At 32.0% G+C, this 21,727-nt stretch overlaps 5 protein-coding genes across 6 annotated transcripts; 3 read left to right on the top strand and 2 right to left on the bottom strand.

Moving 5' to 3' along the window:
- The first annotated feature begins 746 nt into the window (after nt 1-746).
- On the top strand, nt 747-2,527 carry LOC140675374 (uncharacterized). The gene is made up of 2 exons (XM_072910159.1): nt 747-1,484; nt 2,103-2,527. The coding sequence occupies exons 1-2, from the start codon at nt 1,001-1,003 to the stop codon at nt 2,525-2,527; spliced, it is 909 nt and encodes a 302-aa protein (XP_072766260.1). The 5' UTR covers nt 747-1,000.
- A 2,827-nt stretch (nt 2,528-5,354) lies between these two features.
- LOC140666961 (uncharacterized) lies at nt 5,355-6,740 on the top strand. Its single transcript, XM_072894908.1, has 3 exons — nt 5,355-5,833; nt 6,063-6,119; nt 6,511-6,740. The coding sequence occupies exons 1-3, from the start codon at nt 5,452-5,454 to the stop codon at nt 6,738-6,740; spliced, it is 669 nt and encodes a 222-aa protein (XP_072751009.1). The 5' UTR covers nt 5,355-5,451.
- Nucleotides 6,741-8,928: 2,188 nt separating this feature from the next.
- On the bottom strand, nt 8,929-11,308 carry LOC140674789 (uncharacterized). Its single transcript, XM_072908962.1, has 3 exons — nt 11,020-11,308; nt 10,115-10,291; nt 8,929-9,086 (listed from the first exon to the last, which is right to left on the bottom strand). The coding sequence occupies exons 1-3, from the start codon at nt 11,306-11,308 to the stop codon at nt 8,929-8,931; spliced, it is 624 nt and encodes a 207-aa protein (XP_072765063.1).
- Nucleotides 11,309-15,396: 4,088 nt separating this feature from the next.
- Osi12 (DUF1676 domain-containing protein Osi12) lies at nt 15,397-17,138 on the top strand. The gene has a single exon (XM_072893650.1). The coding sequence runs from the start codon at nt 15,547-15,549 to the stop codon at nt 16,324-16,326; it is 780 nt and encodes a 259-aa protein (XP_072749751.1). The 5' UTR covers nt 15,397-15,546; the 3' UTR covers nt 16,327-17,138.
- Nucleotides 17,139-17,804: 666 nt separating this feature from the next.
- On the bottom strand, nt 17,805-18,845 carry LOC140672494 (uncharacterized). 2 transcript variants are annotated; one of them, XM_072904702.1, is made up of 2 exons: nt 18,590-18,845; nt 17,805-17,992 (listed from the first exon to the last, which is right to left on the bottom strand). In XM_072904702.1, exons 1-2 carry the CDS (start codon nt 18,840-18,842, stop codon nt 17,805-17,807), a joined length of 441 nt encoding a protein of 146 aa, XP_072760803.1. In that variant the 5' UTR covers nt 18,843-18,845. The 2 variants fall into 2 exon arrangements, with proteins under 2 accessions (XP_072760803.1, XP_072760795.1); XM_072904694.1 differs by having other exon boundaries at nt 17,805-17,998; nt 18,590-18,844.
- Nucleotides 18,846-21,727: the final 2,882 nt, after the last annotated feature.

The raw sequence follows: 21,727 nt of genomic DNA, 5'->3' as shown, positions 1-21,727 counted from the left end.
TTCTTGGTAAAAAATGTGCCCTGTGCACGTTTCAATTTTCGCGAAAAGAATTAATTTCTAAAAAGAAATTTACGCATTAACATCCGCTCTTATTCGCCAAGTTGATAGTTACTTGTATATAAATAGTATTTTTACAATAAGGAACTTGCATGCCAAAGAAAAAGAAAGATAAAGGAAAGATGAGGGATTTCCAGACATGATTTTACAATAGATTAAAAAAAGAAAGATATTAAAGTAGAACCTGCGTTTAAGCTCAGCAGTCTGTATCTCAACAGAAATTATGTATATTATCGCCGAAAATAATCAGGCATCCTGTCCAAATGTTGTATGATATCTTTAGATTTCATTTGTGCCCTAAATTCACTACACAAATTTGATAATTATATTCGCGCTACATACGCTGTCTCAATTTTCCTTGTCGAGCCAAGAAGCTTGTCTCTCATCAATCTGACGATATAACGATCTTTCCGACGCTCCATTCTTCGACTGGCGGAAATTATTCTCCCCGGTGCATCCGGTGTATCGACCAAGCGCACGAAATACGAACCAAGTATACTTTCGCTTCTGTAAAATCTTCGGAGTGAAACCAATTGTTCTGTCGTGTGTGAACGCCCCCTTGTCGTCTATATAGGAGAGCGACCACAGGTACCGAATGAACAGTATTTTGCGGGACCTTCATTGCTCTGTGTCCTTTAGGCGCGACAAAAACAGGGTTCTCTAAGACAGTAGAAAATATTCATGTTATGATAATTCAAAAATGTGAGAAATATTGTAGAAACTGAATTCTAGGTGCTTTTGAAACGCACGTCATTTTATAGTGTCGACGATTTTTTGTGCCTGCCACTTCAAAAAACGGAATAACTTCAGCTGTGCAAAAGCTCCCACCTGCATAATATTTTTCAGTTTATTTCAACTTTTTTATCAACTTTCTCCTTGATGTTTTATTTAATCTGAATATACTTATATACATGAGGGACCGGTTAAAGTCGGTAGGTCGAGGATGAAAAGCAAATTTCGTTATCTATGTCTGCTTATTCTCGTGTCGACGAGTTTTACAGTGATCACGGAGCCTAAAGAGCATGCCACTTTAGATAATGAATATTCCTATAGCTTCAATGAAGCTTTCGGAACATGTCTGTCGAAGAAGGAACACAACACATTCGAATGTGTAAATCGTGGTATTTTAAGTGTTTTACAATCCTGGCACGATAAGGACACCTTGGAGTTTGGAGAGATGCGACTGGACCGTTCGGAAGGTTACAGCAGAGATTTTTTGGATTTAGACTACGATCCGAAAAATTTCGGAAACATCGTCAAGGCAGCCGCCAGATTGATGGAGCGCCGAAACATCAAATGGAATCTCGATAATCTATATCCAGGATTGCAAATGCGCGTTGGACCAATATTAAACGGAGATGGAATACTGGAATTTGTTCTCAACGAAAGAGCTGCTTCGTATGACGACAGACAAGCTGGCAGTACAGGTAAACTATAATATTAAGAAATTAACTATTTTTCAGCATAGTTCAATTAAACAAGAGTTCTTTTTGATATTATTTAGAAATTTTATATAAAAAAATCATTCAAGTTTATTAACTTGAAAAAAATTTGTTCTGCGTAAATAATTGTGTGCTTTATTCAAAAATTTATTTTTTTTGTAAAATACACAGAGATAAATATAGCAAATTTTTGGAAATAATTTTCTAATAATTTTGTAATTTTTGGATGAATATATTTTTATTTTCTTTTAATCTATTCTTTTAATATTTTTCACGTATTATACATATGTCGTAATATTCTAACATAACTATGTGAATAATGTAATCTGAGTATTACCTGTTAGTATTACAGATTCTTTTATTCAAAAGAATGATGACGTAAAATAGAGAATGCAAAAATGGCTTGCTTTAAAAAATTGTAGCTTATTACATGCAGAATTACCTCTCTTGTTACCTTAGCAGAGAATCAAACCTTACGCTCAGGTTCTTGTCCTGGATAAGCCGTTACGTGTGCCAACTGGTTTCAAGAACGTCCTCCAGTAGGCAGCACGGCCAAGGCTACGCAACTGGTTGTAAATTCAAGGGCAATTTCTATCATTTCAGGAAGGCAGTTAACCAGACACATATTATTGCCATTTCTCTTGGGTTTCAAATTCAACTTGGCATCTCTAATTCCTCTTATATTTGGTTTCCTGCTGATTGTGACCAAGAAGGCCCTGTTGTTGACCAAAGTGGCGCTGTTTCTAAGTGGTCTTTTAGGATGGAATACGTTCTTTTCCGGAACACCTGTAGCGTCTTATCCGGCAAACCCGTTCAATGACTTCCATGCTTACGGACACGGAATACCGGCAGGTGTTTACTCCAATTATGACCATTATTATCCGCAACGACCTTACAAAACGCTACAAGATTATGCTCCTTATGATCAACACGTCATTAGAGAAGTCGTAAATGTTTACGAAGGAAATAATGATTCGGGACAGAGTAGACGAAATGCAAAGAATTTTGTTTGGACTGAAAATGATTAATTAATTGTACGATTTAAAAATAATAATGTAGTAAAATTTGAATAAATTATTAGTTTAGAAATCATGATTAAGATAGCTGCTCTAGATCTAGATCTAGTATTGTTTCTAATATTTCATTTAATTATTGTAAAATATAAGAAATGTTCTATCAATTTTTATGATATTCATAGAAACAGATATTGTTGAGAATTTTTATTTCTTAATGTAATAATTAATGTAATATTGATTTGTTTTATGACATTATGATTAAAGATCTTTTTTATTTATAGTATTCATTTGTTATATAAATGTAGATAAAAATGATTAATAATTGAATATATAAACAAGTTAAGTGTTAAAACTAATATATTTCTTTTAAATGATTAAATAATATTAAACAATAAAAAAAGAAAAAGAGAGAATAATTGTGGAACATTTTTTATAATAAATGTTATCATTATACTTCTACTTCTCATTATACATGCATTAATTATATAATTAAACACAGGATTTAATAAAAACTGATTTAAACATATCGAGTAACACTTTATTTCTTTTATTAAATTTAGATTTACATAATATGAGCACAGTGTTATATTTTTTGATATTATTTTCTTATAAATAATTGATTTATTTTATTTATATTATGAAACTCTAAATTACATATATATCATATAATATAACATTTAATTTTTAACATTTTTAATAATCTTTTGTCAAAATTATATTTTTATTTTATACATACATATATTATTATAGTAGATAGCTTTTAGTATAACGTTATAGTCTCTTGAAACAAATTATGCGAGAAAAAGGATGTATTGAATTATTTCAACCGAACGTTTATAATCACTTTTTTATCTGCATTATGCAATAATCTTTATTACGAGTTCACTATCGGTTTCGAATACCTGTCTATTAACAAGGATTGTCATTGGGATTCTGGCGTTTTCACTTAGTGATATCATTAGTCTCGGTCCATTATTGTATGATCCTTTCTTTCGGTCGTATAACTGTACCAGCAATTCTCTTTTTCTCCGTTGATCTTACCTTACACCATCCGCAGGAGCGGTAATGGTTACATCCGGGAAACGCATTTGCTCGTAAAGGAAAATACTACCGTGTCTTTACGGTCATGCGAATACATGTACAAATATGTACAACACGTGTTCATAACATCCTCATGTCAACCGTAACAACTGTATTGTAACAACTATATCGTAATAAAGTTAAAAAATTTTTGTTTGTTTAATTATTTGTACAATGGAAATGTATATAGTCTGAAAAATAAATAATAATAATGTTAATAAAGGAAACTTTTATTAAAAGTGCACGTTTGTAAATACAAACTTTTTTGACAAGTAGGAAAAGTGGATTATATGGAGATATAATGTTTTACATGGAACAGTAATGTTATTGTTGAGACAGTGCTATTGGGTAAAGAGACCATGACAAAACCTTACGTTTGTACGTACGCTTTCTTCTTAATAATTACTCCTACTATATCATTAGAATGGTGGAGAGTGAAGTGGATAATGAATACTTGACTTCGTATAATGAGCAATGTGTAATCACGGAATTTACCAAGATGATGCGGAACTGTAAAAACATGGACTGCAATGATAAGTATCGTATATTTAAAAGAAATTTCGAAAATTAAATGCATTGAACACAGTAGACAGCGTTAATAAAATCTATTACTGTTGTAATTGCTCAGTTTCTTTTTAAATGTAGCTCGTCACGGAGCGTAATCTGTGTCGAATTAACAGTACCCTAAGTGCTATGTTAAGTTCCTTGGCCTTGATTAATCATATTGTATAATACATGTAACTTACACTTTATATAATAATTTTATTTTTTCAATATAATTACTTAATAATTAATAATTTAAATAATATAATATATCTAATTAATAATTTAAATAATAATTCTAAATTAATAATTCTAAATTCATATAGTATTATAGTGAATTATATATATTTCCTTTTTTATTGGGCATTGATTTGAGTAAAATGCATGTTTCTTTTTACGTTAAAAAATATATAAAACAATATATTAATCAGCAAAGTAAAATAATTCTTCAACACATTTATGAATTGGCATTACAGGTGATTGTTATTCATATTCATATCTACTTGTATGACATTCGACAATCTCTTCTATAGCAAATGTTGTTGTAATACATATTTCAATGATTTTTTACGATCTATAACTAAAATCTAACCAAGTGGTCCTTATACTTAACAAGCTCAAATTTTGTTGCTTTTTTTATTACTATAAATAGGTTAATGATTATTAAATTACACATTATTTTAAATATCTGCGATAAAAAATATCTGAGAGAAATAAAGAAACGAAAAGAGAGAGATTTGATCTAAATTCCGAAATTAGTAATCAAAACAAATAATTGGTTTCGAAACAAGGGAAAATGATGTTATATGATTCTGTAGCATGTAAAATTACTCGTGCATGTAAATTAGTGGATTATCTTCAACTGTTTCTTTGGTTTTGCACTCACAGTTACGCCCGGGTAAATAATGTCGCTTGTTTTATCTACATTCCTATGTTCTTGATATGTAGCTATTAATGTTGGTGCGGCAGAGTTTTAAGGATCGTTTGACAAGCAGGTCAAAGCGATACTTACTTACGGGGCTGTACGACATTGTTTTGGTTGAGAGGGTCTCTTCTTCCGTTGTTGTGGCGTTAAACAGCGCGTGGATCAAGTACTAGTGTATACTAAGAATTTTAATGCGTTAGGTAGGAGAGACCAAATGGGTGCACACTTATATAAATCACAATGCAACCAGATTCTTCAAGTAGTCGGGATTTACCGAGCTGACCAGCTGACCAGTGGAAAGAACGTAGGATAGGACGTAATAGAGAAAAAAAAACCTTTGGTCATTCTGTTTGAGACAGCTAAAGGATAAAAAAAATCGACCACGTGAATGATACAATCGATTAGGATGGAAAAGCGACGTTCAACAATTTGGATATTACGTTTCTTTCATTTCGCGATTTTCTTCAACTTAGTGACCGCCAAAAGTGAATATACGAAATTGTTCGAACGATGCGCGAATGAGAATTACACCTTCGACTGCTTTAAACGGCGTGCTTTGGAGATCCTTGATGAGGCGATCTATGACAACTCTGTATATAAGATCAACGACTACATTTCGATCACCAAAGAAGCAACCGCGAGAAACTACAACTCGATGTCACCTGAAAATGATACAGCGTTAAGTCTTGATGAGAGATTGGATAATAAGTTTTACGAATATCTGTCATCGAGAAGTGTGAAGCTGACAGTACCTAACAATGTTTTTGAAGGTAACCATACGCACATTTAAAAATTATTATTAATAAATTGTGATATTAAAACGCTTTGAATGTTTTAAATTAGATTATTGTATGTGACATATATGTATATCATAATTTAAAATATCTTATTATTATCGTTTCATGCTAAGATAGTAAGCTACAATGAAAAATCGACAGAGAAAATTGTTTTAAAGAAAAAAATTGGCAATATTTAAATAAATATTTTATAATTTTTCAGGCAGAAAGAAAAAGGGTCGTCATGGATATTTACTAATAGCAGGTGCCGTATTAGCAGGTAAGCCTAGAGCTACAAAATATTTTAATATTGAGAAGAAAGAATTAACTTTGATATCAGAGTTGAGCTTTAATATAATCTAGAAAAACAAATAAAAAGTTTAATTAGTTTTATAAAACTTTTAAACAATACTGCTCATCTTTTTCTAATCAAAATCAAGGTCAGAGTAATGCAAAAATAATAAATAAACTGTCTTCTTCTATTGTTTCAAAAGGTTTTTATCTTAAAGGGTTCCTCATTTTGATATTTGAGAGAAACGAATAAAAATTCGAATTATTACAATTCTTATTTCTTATTATTCTTATAATATTCTTACAATTCTGAAATCAACCATCGTAAGGAAACAAAACTTTTTCAGTCTTGCTTATGGAAATATTAATTATTTGTTTAGGCATGATGGCGCAATTAGCTTATGGCAAAATAGCTTTCCTCGCCGGTACGGCTTTGTTGACAGCGAAAATGGCCTTAGTTTTAAGTGCGATAGTTGGCTTAAAAAAGCTCGTATCGAGCGGAGGAGGTGGTCATGAAGTAATCTATGCAACAGCATCGGAACATCATGGTAGCGGTGGTGGTGGATACGGTGGTTGGCAACGAGCAATGGAAGTTGTTCCACCAACCTGAATTACATTCGACTCATATCACAAATTCAAAACTTTATGATATAGTTACCGCATGTAATACGTCTTTTTTGATGTATCTAAAAAAAGTTCTGTAAAAAACATTATTTATTATAAATAATTTTATATTTTTAATATTTATTATTTATTATTTATTATTTATACATTATTTATTTAACAGAATTACACACATTATACATGCATATATATATTTTGTATATTATTTTCTTCTTCGACTCGGCATATGAACGTATTATTCCACAAAAAATAAACAATACACAATACCGTTGATTTATAAACATGTTTTTGTGTTTTTGATTATTTATCAACATTTCGTTAATCTACATTATTTATTTGTTAAAAATCTATTTACCAATTATTTACTTTATTAATCTACATTAATTAGAATACAAATGTAAAATTAAGAATAATAATTTTGTTTGTATATTTTTAAATTATTATATATTTTAAATTTATAATTTATTGTTATTATAATTTAATTTTAATTAGTTTATAAAATAAAAAATATAACATTATGATTAAAATAATATCAGATATAAAATAATGTGTTTATATTAATTATTTTATAGAAACTCAATGTATATTGTATAAAAAAATTTTAAATACATAAAAGAGAAAAATAAAGCAATACTTTTTATTTAAATATTGTTTGTGATTAATAGAATATCATATGTTACTTTATTACAATGTATCGATACTTTTACTCTTAAAAAGATTTACAAACTACTATGATGTACAATTTTGAATGTACAGATCAATTTTCTGTTGCACGATAATTACTACTTAAAGGACCCCGCAGATTTTATAGATGAAACACTTGCCCCGGTCAAATTGGCTAAAATTTTAATATGTTATAGTTTATATGGTGCTGATGAAAAATCTATAAAGTCTAATCAAATATTTTCAGACAAAAGTTGTTTGATTTGAAGAGGACCATAAAATGGTGCTATTAGTTTGACTTTCATTAGATATTCTTATAGTTTATATCGAGAGCTTTCCAAACGCCATAATAAATATTTTTTGTTAAGAACTTTTTGAGTTATAATATCTAATGAAAGATAGGTATTCTATTTAATAAATTAAAGGTAACCTTCACGTGACCTACAAATTATTCAAGGTCAAACCAATAGCACTATCTTATGGTCCTCTTCAAATCAAACAACTTTTGTCTAAAAATATTTTTGATTAGACTTTATTCTGCAAAGATATAATAAAAGGAATAATAGATTAAAATGGGACACTTTGTATAACATACGTACACGCATATTATATATATATTTTAAGCATTTACATCAAGTATATACATATATTTATATGTTAACTTAATATATGTATTGAGAAACAGGCATTTTTGAAGCTTTAATTTTACTCACTTTAAGCTATTTTATCTTTTATAGTTTTGATTTTTGGACTCTATGCTCGTAGATTTTTTTATCAACACCACCTAAACTGCAACATATTAAAATTTCAGCCAATTTGACCGGGGAAAGTGTTTCATTTATAAAATTTGCGGAGTTCTTTATTAAATATATATAAGGTGTTTCAGAAATAAGTAATCAAACTTTAACAGCTTTACTCTTTAAGGATAAAAAAAGTTATATAAACGTAGATCCGAAAATGCTTTTTTTTTCAAGTTATAAACATTTTATTTATCACAGATAATATGCCTTCTGCTGTTACTGTGGAAGTACTCCGAAATCGTATTGGCGCTTTGTATAACAAAATACTTCGCGAATTTTTGAACATCTTCGACAATTTATAAAACATCGATGCGAGGCATGCATTGATATGAAAGGAAATAATTTCCAGCAATTTTGTTATTGAAATATTTTTACCACAGTCGTAAATAAAAAATAAATACTTTTATATTAAATAATCTGGAAAAAAAAGTATTTCCGGATGTATATTTATATGATGATAATGCCTTTTTTCATCCGTACAGTGAGTGGAATGTGCTTTTAAAGTTTGGCCACCTTTCTGAAACACCCTGTATATTGAATTTGATAACTTGTTAACGTCAAATTTTTCTAGTAAAATATATTAAAATAAATAGTTTGTATATAAATATATAAATAGTTTGCCTTATACATATTTTTATAAATAATTTAATAAATAATTTACTTTATTTGATATAATATTTTTTGTTACAATCACACACATAAAATCTATTTTTATCGAATAATCCGACGCCGCTTTCGATGTTCATAGACATAATCACTACGTTCATCTCCATAATCATTCCGATGATCGTAATCAACGCTTGAGCTATGGGTTTGTACATAGCTAGTATGTGGATGTTTCACTACTTCAAGAGAAACACTTTCATGATCTGAAAAAAGTTCATTAAATAAGACATTTGATTTAAATTAATAGCCTATCTTTTTATTACATAATAAATGCATAAAATCATGAAATTTATATCGCATACAAACATTTTAAAAGTTTTTAAATTTTTGTGATCAGCAAAGTTTGCAAATATATATGTCAAATTTGGAAAATAGTTATAAAATATATTACTATCAAAGATTTTAAACATATGTGTTGCTGGAGAAATGATTATACATTCGGCCAGACAGATCCATCGATCGCGAGAGTCGACATAATAAGTCGTGATGAATTAATATTTCATGTTTGCTGTCGAGAGAAGAAGTAGAAATCGATGATCTATGATATACTGGATGAGAGAAGACTTGAGAGCTTTGAAAGAAAAGCGGAAGAGTTTCAATAAGAAGTATGATACAATTGATCGTAGTATTTTGGCAACTGAAAAATAAACATCACATAAAAGATGTATAAATTTATAAATTAGTATAAATTGATTCTCTTAAAATTTATTTTTTTCTTTAATTATTTTAATTAAATTTAATTGTTTTCTTTAATTATAATTTATAATAATTGTACTCAAATTTACAGCTTTTAAAGAAAAGTACGTTTCGTCATACAAAATGTTCTTTATGTACTTTTCTTTAAAGACTGTACATTTGAGTATAATTAAATTATAATTAAAGAAAACAATTCAATTCAATTAAAACAATTAAAGAAAAAAAATAGAATTTAATAGAATCGATTTATATTAGTTCACAAATTTATACATCTTTTATATGGTATTTATTTTCAATATTTTTCATATTTTATGTACGTTCTTCAAAAATTTAAGTAACTGTAATTTCATCATTTTCTATAAAATTACTCCTTATAAAATCGCTATAAAAACGATATATTTGTATGCATTTTTTTGATTATAAAGGTTCGAATTTGTAATAAATATAAAGAAGAATGTGAGCGTATAAAAAAATTGAATTATACATTTTAATTTGATTTACCTACCATATCTTTACGTACCATATCTTTACCTACCATTCTTTTTTAGAATTGCGGCAATAGCAACTGCTAAAGCTATTTTGGCAACCAATACTGCCTTTCCTGCAAGAACTGCAACTCCATGTAACAATCCATAAATCAATGCTGCTTTCATAGCTGCAAAAAAATATAATAATACTCTGCCATCTTTTTTATTTTTCTTCCGAGCAGAAACTGAAATTAAAAATTAGCGAATATTAATCACATTATCTACTTCAAGATCATAATATTATATATAAACATTATTAAATTATTTTAATAATAGTATAACAAAATTGAGATTAACATTGTAAACATCTTCTATATACATATACGTTGTTCTAAATATGTAAATAAATAATATTATTTTTTGAAAAAAATAAAAAATATTTGTTAAAATTATTTACAATTTATTTACAATTCATTTACATATTTACAATTTCTCGTTAAATATATTATCTTAATTTAATTATTTTATTTAATTGCTTATCTGAATTAAAATTATCGATGCTTAATATAAAATTAGTAAAAATTATTATTAAATGATAATTTTAAAAAAATTTAAAAATTTTTACTTTTTCTCGTATTTATAATAATTTCGCATTTTTTACAAGTTAAATATATCAAGTACAAAGTTTTAAAATTATGCACAGTGAATAAATAAAAACAAATACATATCTCTACACTTTTTTTAATAATATATTGTTTTTCTTTATAAAAAAAAAGAATGTTATTAAAAACAATATTTTTTTCTCTTTTTACTTAATATATTAGTATAAAGTATTCTAATCAAAATTCTCTTTGCAATATTTTTTTTCTGTATAAAATTGCTTCACGAAATATGAGAGATGCAAATACATTCATTTTCAATTGTGTTGTAGATAAACTTGCAAATTTATTTAAGGGCAAAATTTCTCGCTCACCTTCAGCTACGTTATCATCATCTAGGAATTCTTGTTTAATTTCTTTTATAATTTCTCTGCTAGTCCGTGTTTGATTTTTGCGATCGGACGTGGAAGTTTTGACCGCCTCATTGGTATCACACGTTTTATTTTCATGGTCGATACACTCGATTGTCTCCGAAGTTTTCTGCAAAAGCTTTCTGTTTAAGGGCTCGCAACCACAAATGGCGATAAAACCGCCCAATATAAAAAATCCGAGGAGCCGCCAAAGCATGTTCGACAAGAACTGACGGTTTGCCCAGATCGTCATCATTTATAGGCGCTAGCAATTAGTTGTAATGGCGGAGCAAAGTGTTGTTACGACATACAGAGCGTGAATGCATCTATGGTAAAATGCATCATGCGCGAAAAATTATTCCAACCAGTGCTACAGAACCGGTATTCCGTATGTTTTACACGCATGTGATGGCTACGTATATAGCCAATACATAATACCGTAATTATCTCAAAGTTAAAGTACGTGAAACGCAATGAAAGAATAAATTTTCAGTACCATCATTGTGTTGATCAATCCGAAGTATTGAATAATGTATACATGTGAAGATGTACGATATGTAAAAGTTTGGCTCGCATTCTGAACATTCGGTCGATTTTACGCTTAGTGAGATAGATAGATAAAGAAAGAAAAAAAACCAAGAAGAGAATATTGTAAAGAATGTTAAGTAGATGAAATTTTAAATTCGAAATCGAACAACAAGCATCAATGAATATGTTGGCCAGAGTAGCTAGTTTTATGCAAATATTATTATTATTGAGCTTTTCTGTTTACATAATTAATAATGATATAGACTTGTAACTATATGCAAGAAAGATAAGTTATTTTTGACATTAAATAGGCCGATAATAGAAACTTTACTAAAGAAAGTAGAGAGTAATTTGAAATATATAATTATAAGTTAGCTGTTATTTTAAGTGCTTAATTTACCCTAAACACGCAAATTTTCTCCAATATTTTTGAATTAATTAGTTAATTCAAGATATCTATTATTAAAGAAATATCAGAATTAATTAATTAACCTTTCAAGTCAATACTGACGTTACATCTCAGCGATTTTTCAAAAAATATTTTAATTGTAAGTAAATAATTTTAATGTTTACCTCTCACACACATATATGCATTATTCTCAATTATATGTCACCAAACAGGAAATGACAGAAGAAATCATTACGTTACGACAAAAAAGTTGCTCTGATTTTATTATCCATTCTGATATTAAACGCACGTGAACTGAATTAAACAGATAAGTAGATTGTCACCAAGTGAATGAGAAGCTTGCTTTTCACTAGTTGCAGCTCCCACGATTCTTGTGCGCCGGAAAGTGGAGAATAAGGTCTAAAAAGCATGATCTTTTTCTTCGACGAGTGTTTTGTATGCCACTGGGCCAATCGAGCATCCTCGATTCACCACTCAGAATGTGCAGGGTTACAGCCTCCGAAGGTTACCGGCTATACGCATCCTAACATGACATGAAGAATGCAACTGCCGCACTTTAGTATCTGGCGTCTGAAATTCTTCGTATATTCTTAACATTAATACAAGCCGCCATATAACTCAAACTGTGATTTTCTCTCAAATAAATCTTTAGTAATTAATAATATTTTCAACAATATTATCTTACACATCCATTTATGTTAAATTTTATTTTACGTAAATTTAATTTCTTGATATTATTTCCTTTTCGCTTGGTGATATCTGTGTCGAGTAATTATGTTTGAGATTATTAAAATAATTCTTTCAATTATATTCACACTTGTCTTTTTAATTACATTGATTCTAAGGATACTATGAATTGTAATATAAATTCCCTCATTCTTTACTCCTAAATCGCACTAGATTTTCGCGAACAAGCATGATCTGGTAATGAGCTAGTTCAGAATCCTCCGCGTGTGAATCGCTAGAACCACCTGTTGCTGATCGTTGACCTGAATCTAATAACAGGCAGAAACGTCCTATTCTTGTCTAAAATATCTCTCGAGAAAATCATGACGGTATAACCTATTGCCTCACTTTTATTGTTCCAAATTATGTTCTATCATTGACGCGCTTCTGCTCAGATAAAATCTTTATTACGTGAGTCGCTTTTTTTTTACTTGACTAGACTACTATTTATTTGTATTCTGATTTAGTAGGATTGATCCAATGAAATATGGAACTTATTTTAATTTTTAGTTTTCTGCAGAAAGAACAATATATTATCGTGATACACAATAGTGATTCAGAAAGTATTTCTTTCGACAAGCTTCCGCAAATTAGACGCCTAGAGACCGACCGGGATTATTAAAATAAATGTTTCGGTTGAAATGTCCTACTTTTAAACAATCGAAAGTCCAACGCGTTTCCGACTTAAAAATTGGACGGTATAAGATAATTAGAAATAATAGTGGGATCCAACCGTGCGTAGACTCATTGCGGTGGAATTCATTTCTCGCGCCATTCGTGAGAATATAACTGCGCGCTCGAATGTGGCACGGGCTTTAATACAGTTAAACACCGTCTATGTGGGCCCGTGGCACTGATTATGGGATAATCGCGAAGTAGGTAACAGTATGGAAGATGCATCGTTGGCTGTTGTCGCATTAGAGAAGCGCTAACCTCGATTGAGTTTGTCGGTGGTGTGTCGCACGCTCAGCTTCACGCACCTAACAAAATGTGATACAAGAAAATAAAATAAAAAATTTAATCTGGCAATATATATATATATATTATTAATCTTTTCGAATAATATACTTTTGTACTTAAAAGATATTTTTTACTGATATTTTTCACATCTTTTGTATATAATTTATATCGATTTGTTGCAAGGAATATAAAAGATTTATTTCTATTATGATTAATAATAAATGGTATTAAAATAATTGTGTGTTTTATAAGAAATATAATTTTTGTAAAATTCCTAAATTTTACTTTTTTAACTGCTTAAAAATGATATTTAGCTTCTTCTAATCGCAAATCGGTATAAAAGCAACCAATGAATATCTTAATGTAATCAATATACGAATGCAACGTACGTTAAAATTGACCACAATTGAGTAAATGAGCTAATTATATGCTATAAAGCTTGTGCTTTCATGTTTCATACTCGTCATTCGTTTATAGCAATTTCCATTTGCATTAATAATTTTCCATTTATTGCTATTGTGACGAAAATGAATGTTAGTTGATTTATATAACACATGCTAACGATTATATACAACATGTATACTGTATACAATTAAAATGCAATTTGTGCAAAAGTGAGACGTAATGCAATTATAAATTTACTGTTATGTAACGTAATAGTATCATAATTATAGAGCGTGTTATTTATGTTTCGCTCGTCTCAGTTTACTGTCAATAAATGCTGTTAATAAATTTGTGGAACAAAATATATTTCTCCTTTAAAAACATATCTAACTGAAGAAATAATCAGTGAAAATAATTTCTTATACAATAACTATTTATTTAAATTTAGAGTAATAATTGAGAGTTAGCTGATAAAAAAAGCAATCGATGATAAACCATTCGCAACGATTCGCTATATTTATATATTTATAAATACGTAACCGGTTTATTATTATTGTTTATACGAGAAATATCGTATAAACGAGAATGATGTACATATTCAGGGAAAGTAGATCATCCTTGTCGATAATTCTTCACCCATTTCGTGCCGCAGGAAAACCTACGATAGGAAGGTCACGGTTGTCCGCAACCTGGAACTAGTTTCTAGCATCCTCACGTTATGCGGGGGTCAGCGAGATCACGGTGCCAGGTACGTTGCCAATGAAATCCACGACGCTCCCCTCTGGTCTCATCTCAACTGCCTCTCCTCCCGCGTGAGATACGAATCTCGATGCGGTTGAATACAAACATCGCGCGGGAAAACACATACACAGAGCTCTTCTTCGATGTACATATGTAGCCGCTGCGGCGAAATTTAATGAACGAATCGCGTGGCGGCTGTTGAACAACGATGTCTCGATCTCGAGACGCGAGTGGGTCTCTGTGTCAGGAAGGGTCATATGCTCTTGGCGCACTACCATCATGAGAATTTTTATCCCGTCCCCATCCCCGTCCCGCGCCGCGATAGCAGCTGTCTAGCGTGCTGAAAGAGAAAGAAGAGGATGAAAGGACAAGAGCTCGCGAAGAGAAGAGGAGAGGATAGAAGAGGATCATCCACTCATACAGTGTAAGGTCGTGTCGTCACGTGTACTGACACATCCGTGTGTTTATACGAGACAGAGATACCTTCACCCCCTTCATGAAGGATGGCATCTAGATGGATGGCTTCTCGCTGGTATATATCGGTCCGGCGACTTCGTCCTGGTGCCAGTTCTCTCTAGTCGAGGATCCTCCAGCACGTGGGTGCGCGCAGCCTCTTGTAGTATCTCTGGCTGCGAATTTCGAGTCGCGTGTCCCGTGTGATCTCGACGAAAGCGAGGTGTCTGTGATTTAGTCTCCGACTTGTTTTTTGCCCAGTCAAGCATTCGCGAGTTTTGGGGTCCAGGATGTCGGCGATTAAGAATTTATCGAAGTGCGTGCTGCTCTTGTTAGTATGCAGTGCAATTATTCACGCCGATGAGGACAGCGGATTCCTTGAGCGAGGATACCGTGCTCTTTATCGCGTCTACGAGGAGTGCCAGCATCGCAATGTAGCCGTATCGCCGTGTTTGAAGAAGAAGGCAATCACCTTCTTCGAAAGGCTTGGTCGTATACAGACTTTACCGATTGGTGACAATCTCGAACTCGTTAGAGTCGCGCCCTTGGCGAATGATAGCTCTAAGGGCACAGCTTCTGATTTGGAGAAAACCTTGGCCAGGACCAACGGAGGTGCCACGGATGATATCCTCAACGATATTTTGTTCGAGCGCGTGGCCGCGCTGTTGAACAGTTTCAACGTACAGATCAGCTTACCAAAGACAACTTCCGGCGACTTGAAACGAAGCGTCGAGGAAGGTCGTGGAAAGATGAAGAAGATGATGGGCATGATGATGATGGGAATGGCAATGAAGCTCGCTGCGCTAGTTCCAATCGCCATAGGTGTACTTTTCCTTCTAGCTGGCAAAGCGCTCATCATCAGCAAGATCGCCTTAGTGTTGTCGTTGATTATTGGACTGAAGAAATTACTGAGCCAGAAACAGAGCCACGATCATGGCGGCTGGCAACAAGGAGGAGGCGGCTGGGACAGGAGTCTGAAAGGAATCATAAACACACCTGTTCCGTTAATGACGGAAGCCGATCGTGAATACGCTCAGACTTTGGCATATGGTGCGCGGCAGCAGCATTGAACAATTAACAGCTGAACTGAAAGGAGGAAGATCTTCAGGTATCCGGGAGAGAGCAACGCCTGTATCAAAGGAGCAGATAATACGCGATACCCGAGACAGTTTAAGACATTGAAATAGATTTATTTAATTATTTTTGCGATAATATATTTTATATACATTATGCAATCTGTCTGTAAAATTTACACTTATTCAGACGCAACCGCATAAATTGTGAGAAAAGAAAGAGTGTAAGAATGAAATGTGTGACATTATAATGTTGGAATAACAAATTGTGAGAAAGAAAATACGATGAAAATCTGAAAAATATTAAAAGTAAAAAAAGACACTCTGATGAACGCGAACTGTCTCATTCGTGTAAATTTTTTTTAGAAGTCTGATCGCTTTTTGGATGATTGTTGATATAATAATTGTACCGTAATTTTTCATATTTTCAAATTAACGGTTCTGTCATAATGTAATTTGCCGCAATGGAGTAATGTAAAAAAAATTTTCTGTAAATAGCGAAAAATACGTGAATCACAGCTGGAATATAAATAGCTGTGTCGAGCGAACGTAAAGCAAAAAAAGTTGTAACAGCAGGTGTTTGTATTTCCACTACTGACTGCCTCGGTAAATAGTCCAGCGAAATGATAGCGAAAGAGTAATTTTCGCGCACGCGAACTTCTAACGGCGCCGGTCAAGAATTTTTATATTAACAATCGGAACACGATCAATCTCGAGGTCGAGCAAAAAGATGATATAGACTTCATCGTTATTTATTAGCCGAATTTGCAGTCGTTTCTCAGCACTTACGATATTTATATTTATTTATTTATTTATAGTACTACCACGTGTAGGAGGCAAAATATTTATTTTAGAATTATATAAAATAACCTTAGAGAGAGAGAGAGAGTTTTTAGAATGTGTAGCTTGCGACAAGTACTTATATATTATACATATATATACATGAATATGTTTATCGACGTTACTAAAACCGTGTGTTCAGTAGAATAAGTATGACGACTAAAACACTTGAATATTAAAATGTAGCGAATAAGATATACTAATTTAATTTTCTCTGTCGCATATTTATTAATAATGCATATATATGTAACATTTTAGAAGACTTAACATACTTATTTCGTAATAGATGTGCTATCGTTTCGCATAGCGTTTCTTCACTCTTACGGTCTCTAGAACGTCGGAAAATAATTTTGGCTTAAGTTTATAAGTACACACTTGGCGATGCGACGCATTCTACGAGATGTATACGAGATGTATACGTTTAATTCCCGAGAAGCGATTATAAATTCGGTCTTGAGTGTAACTTTGTGCACACAGGCGTTCAATATTCTTTCTCAAAGGAAATATTAATTAATTACACAAGTTTTACCTGACTGTAAATTATTACGAAATAAAGTCATATGTCATTTCAGACTTCTTTATGCATTCTTGATGCGCAACCTCCCCAGAAATTATCTAAGAATTGGACTTTCTTGTCAGTGTACTTTTAATCCTAGAACAGCGGCGAATAGAGCGAAGAAAAATCCCGCAAGAAGCGTCGTCCCTTTGAGAAGAAACAGACCACCGAGTATTGCTGGTATCAGGGCAATGAATTTCAGCTTGTACGCCATTAGCAACGCCATTATTGTACGGTCATACCTTCGTCTACGTTGTCTTGCTTCACCTAAAACTTGTCACAAACAATATTATTAGAATATATAACGTGCAATCTAAGTTATTAAAATAAAGTTATTAAATTACAGAAACACTGAATTATGTATTTTTAAATATACTATTATTTCTCATTATTCAACTTTGTATTAAATAATAATTTTACGTATATTACAAATTTACATCTAATCATTGTGCAAATGTAATACTGATCGTTAACAAGGTAGTTGAATACGTATAAAGTTCTCTCTTTACCATATCGTTACGATAAAGTTAGAACTTATAAAATTTATATATAAACTTAATTGGCATTGATAAATTGTGATTTCTGAGATATCACTTATTAATGCGAAAATATATTCTGAAAGTACCGAGAAATAAGAACATTTGCCATATCATGTTTAATAAAAGCCATATCACGTTATAATAAAAGGCATCATGATATCAAAAAAACCGTTATACAACGGTATTGTTCATCACGCTTCGTCAAAAGACGACACGATTCAAACGTAATGCTTGCTACTATATTTTTTTGGTCAGCGTTATATAGCGGCTGGATAGAAGCGTTTCTGTCATTAAACACTTTATGACGCTGATTGTGATTAGTTACCTCGTTCCTCCATTCCGCTTCTAGGCTGTACACTATGAACATCTTGAACGTGCGTCTTGGCGATGCGATCATCAGTTGAAGAAATAAGATTTTCGAACGTGACATTGTTATACCTGAGGATCTTCCTGCTGGAAGTGACAGCTTTCTCCTCCTCCTGTTGCCGTTTCTCCTGCAGCGATCTCGAATAGTCTATCGTACAGCTGACACAGTTTAAGGTCAGCAAAATCGTAATCAGATTAACTCTTGATAGCATCTTTTCCCGCGTTCATGAAGAACGGGCTTGACGACTAAAGGTCCACTGACAAAATCTGCTCACGGTTTTGTTCACGATCTCGCTCCTTAAAAATCTTATTTTATCGTCATGGCATCATCACGCACTGGCTGTTTGTTCAGACTACGCAGCATCCGAGGAATATTTTCTCGAATCATCCGAATGGATAGACACTTCTTTTTCTTTGGTTTGATGATGCAGCGATTGACGAGAGATCAGTGCTATGGTTCGTCACAACATACCTCTTCTGTTAATCGTGTTGTAATTTTCTTAGTCTATACGTTTTATTCCGTATATATGCGGGATTTTCGAATTAATTTTTGACGCAGATAATGGGCACCAAGTACGAACAATGTAGAAAGATAGAATGAACGGTGCAACGAACAACCGTGAACTAACTGATTCACGGTTGATTCCTCGACGACAAACCAACCGGACCTCGTGGATACCGCGTCGGGTACGCTTCAGTTGCCGAGAAAATCGGCAGTCCGTGAAAAATGAGCTCCGACCAGCAAGCCAGCAATATATACGCGTGTGGTAAACACTATGATCCAAATTGTCAGTACCGATATATATATGTCGACTATACTGTAGAAAGGTACACGATGGAGGTGGACGTCATAGATAAGGAAGTCTCTGCGGGTGTTTTCGCCGTGCAAGAGAAAGGGAGTCGAGGCATATCTGCGACCGGGTGTGTCATAGGGGAGGAAATAGCCTTGCAAAATATAAAGCAACGCATCGGCGTCGTTTTGTGACGAATACGGCTTTTTCACTTACGCAGATATCTGGACTGATAAGAACTTGACGAATGATTCTCATGTCTCGTTAGATACTATCGTGATTTTAATTTCTGTTGAATATTCCTATCTCGAGAAAAGTCAGTTCATAAATTTGATTAGAAATAATTTTCAAACGTGATAAAGCACTGATAAAATTCTACATTTCTACACCGTTATATGCTAGGTGATATTTAACCTAATATTTTTCTCTGTTTAGATATACGTAAAATATTCTTCAATTTTCTTGTGATTAATTATTAGAAAATTTCAAATATTTGAACAAGTAATTAACGTCTTTTCCATAGATAAAAATTTCGAAATTGGTTAAAAGATTACATTTATATTTTATTGAAATGTCATTCAATTTTTTACAAATAAATAATTACGTTTTTTAAGTTAAAATAACCGATATTTTATTTAGTTTGGTTTTAAGTTAATTCTGTTAGAAACGACATCCGGTACTCTTGTAAAAACTGTATTCCGTTTCACTTCACTCTATCCGCTTTTTAATTCTATTACGTTACAGAACCTTTTCTAAATCTCATCGATTGCTTCTTTCAGAGCGTCTTACACTTATCACAGATCATCGTAGACTGCACTATTACCTACATTTGACTACATATTTATCTGAACCATCTGAAGTACTGAAGCACGTAGTTCACGTTTCAGTGCATACTAGGATGTTGCATATTACTGTAGTAAAAATGAGCATCTTGTCCATTGCAGGATACGAAACTAGAAATTTGTGTTTAACACGCGGAGATTAGAAATGATTGATCGTACATAATTTCAACGAAGTCTATTTTTTAAATTATGTTCAACAAACATGCTGGCTGCTAATAAGCCACAACAGCTTTAAATGATCCTTGTAACCTGAGCGTTCTCTTCTTGCGTTTAATGTACCAGTCTACGTATCTAGGTATATGGGTCCGAAAATATTTATACATATATCTTGTTTAGCCAGTCACTTTCCATTTGCGAGAGTTTAAAATAATGCAAAAAGTTACAATATATATTGACATATTAAGAAAATTGATTAACTAATTTATTAATTAGTTTAATAGATTTTCCACTTTCTTTCTCAACAAAATCATTCAGAATCTCTGTAATATAATAAAACATTGATATTTAAATAAAACGGCGATTATATTGTGCTATTAAAATGATAAAACAATGTGATTATTTAAAATTGTTTATAACTGCATTAAATTGATCCATACCAATAATTCCGCGAAAATTTAATTCAAATTATTTAACACTTAAATAATAGACAGATTTTCATGGATACCAAATTATGAAAAAGTGATAACAATATAACAACTGTGCATAATTAAGCTGAAACATTTGAATTATGTTTGCGCACGAGATTGATGAAATAGGAGTGTTGCGCAGCGTGAAACATTTGTATTTTATCATAGCCCAGCGTTTTCCAGCAATTATCACCTTCTTATCTGCTCTGAAAATCATGAGTCGCACTCTCCACATCGAACAACCGATGTTTAATAGTCATTATCACGCGTATATACTCTCTCCGCGACTTTCTTCATCCTCACAACAGATATTGCAGTCAGTCAATTTCACCAGTAATAAGCCTATATGTTTACAATAGTAGGAAATCTACATGCACTAATTATTACTTACCGGTGTTAATATTGTCTTTTATTAAATGCAACATTTCTAACTGGCATTACTAATAAGAATATCTCCTATTAATTAACAAAAATATAGTGTTACTTGTACGTTATTTTAGCCATATTAGTATTAGTTCCAATGTGCTTATCGCTCTTGAAACTGTCAGACTAATTATTTGAAGACAAATGATACCAGCGCATTAGTAGAGTCTCTCGTGTATGAAGCCGGGAAGCCACATATCGGTACAATAATTTTATTCATGTGCCACTTAGATGTATTACCTCAGATTTCTTAGAAAAAGAGTAAGGGATAATTTGACTGTTTCCTTTACAAACTTGAATCCAAATGACATTGGCCGCGACGAATAGAAGGGATACCGGAAGATAAAATGAAGAAGACGAATACGCTGTTGATTATATCTTTTAAATTGCTATTATTATAACACCGTTATTTTTT

The sequence above is a fragment of the Anoplolepis gracilipes genome, chromosome 1, assembly GCF_047496725.1.
Source record: "Anoplolepis gracilipes chromosome 1, ASM4749672v1, whole genome shotgun sequence".
NCBI classification, from domain to species: domain Eukaryota; kingdom Metazoa; phylum Arthropoda; class Insecta; order Hymenoptera; family Formicidae; genus Anoplolepis; species Anoplolepis gracilipes.
Note: the sequence above shows the minus strand (reverse complement) of the source record. Positions and strands in the feature narration are given on the sequence as shown.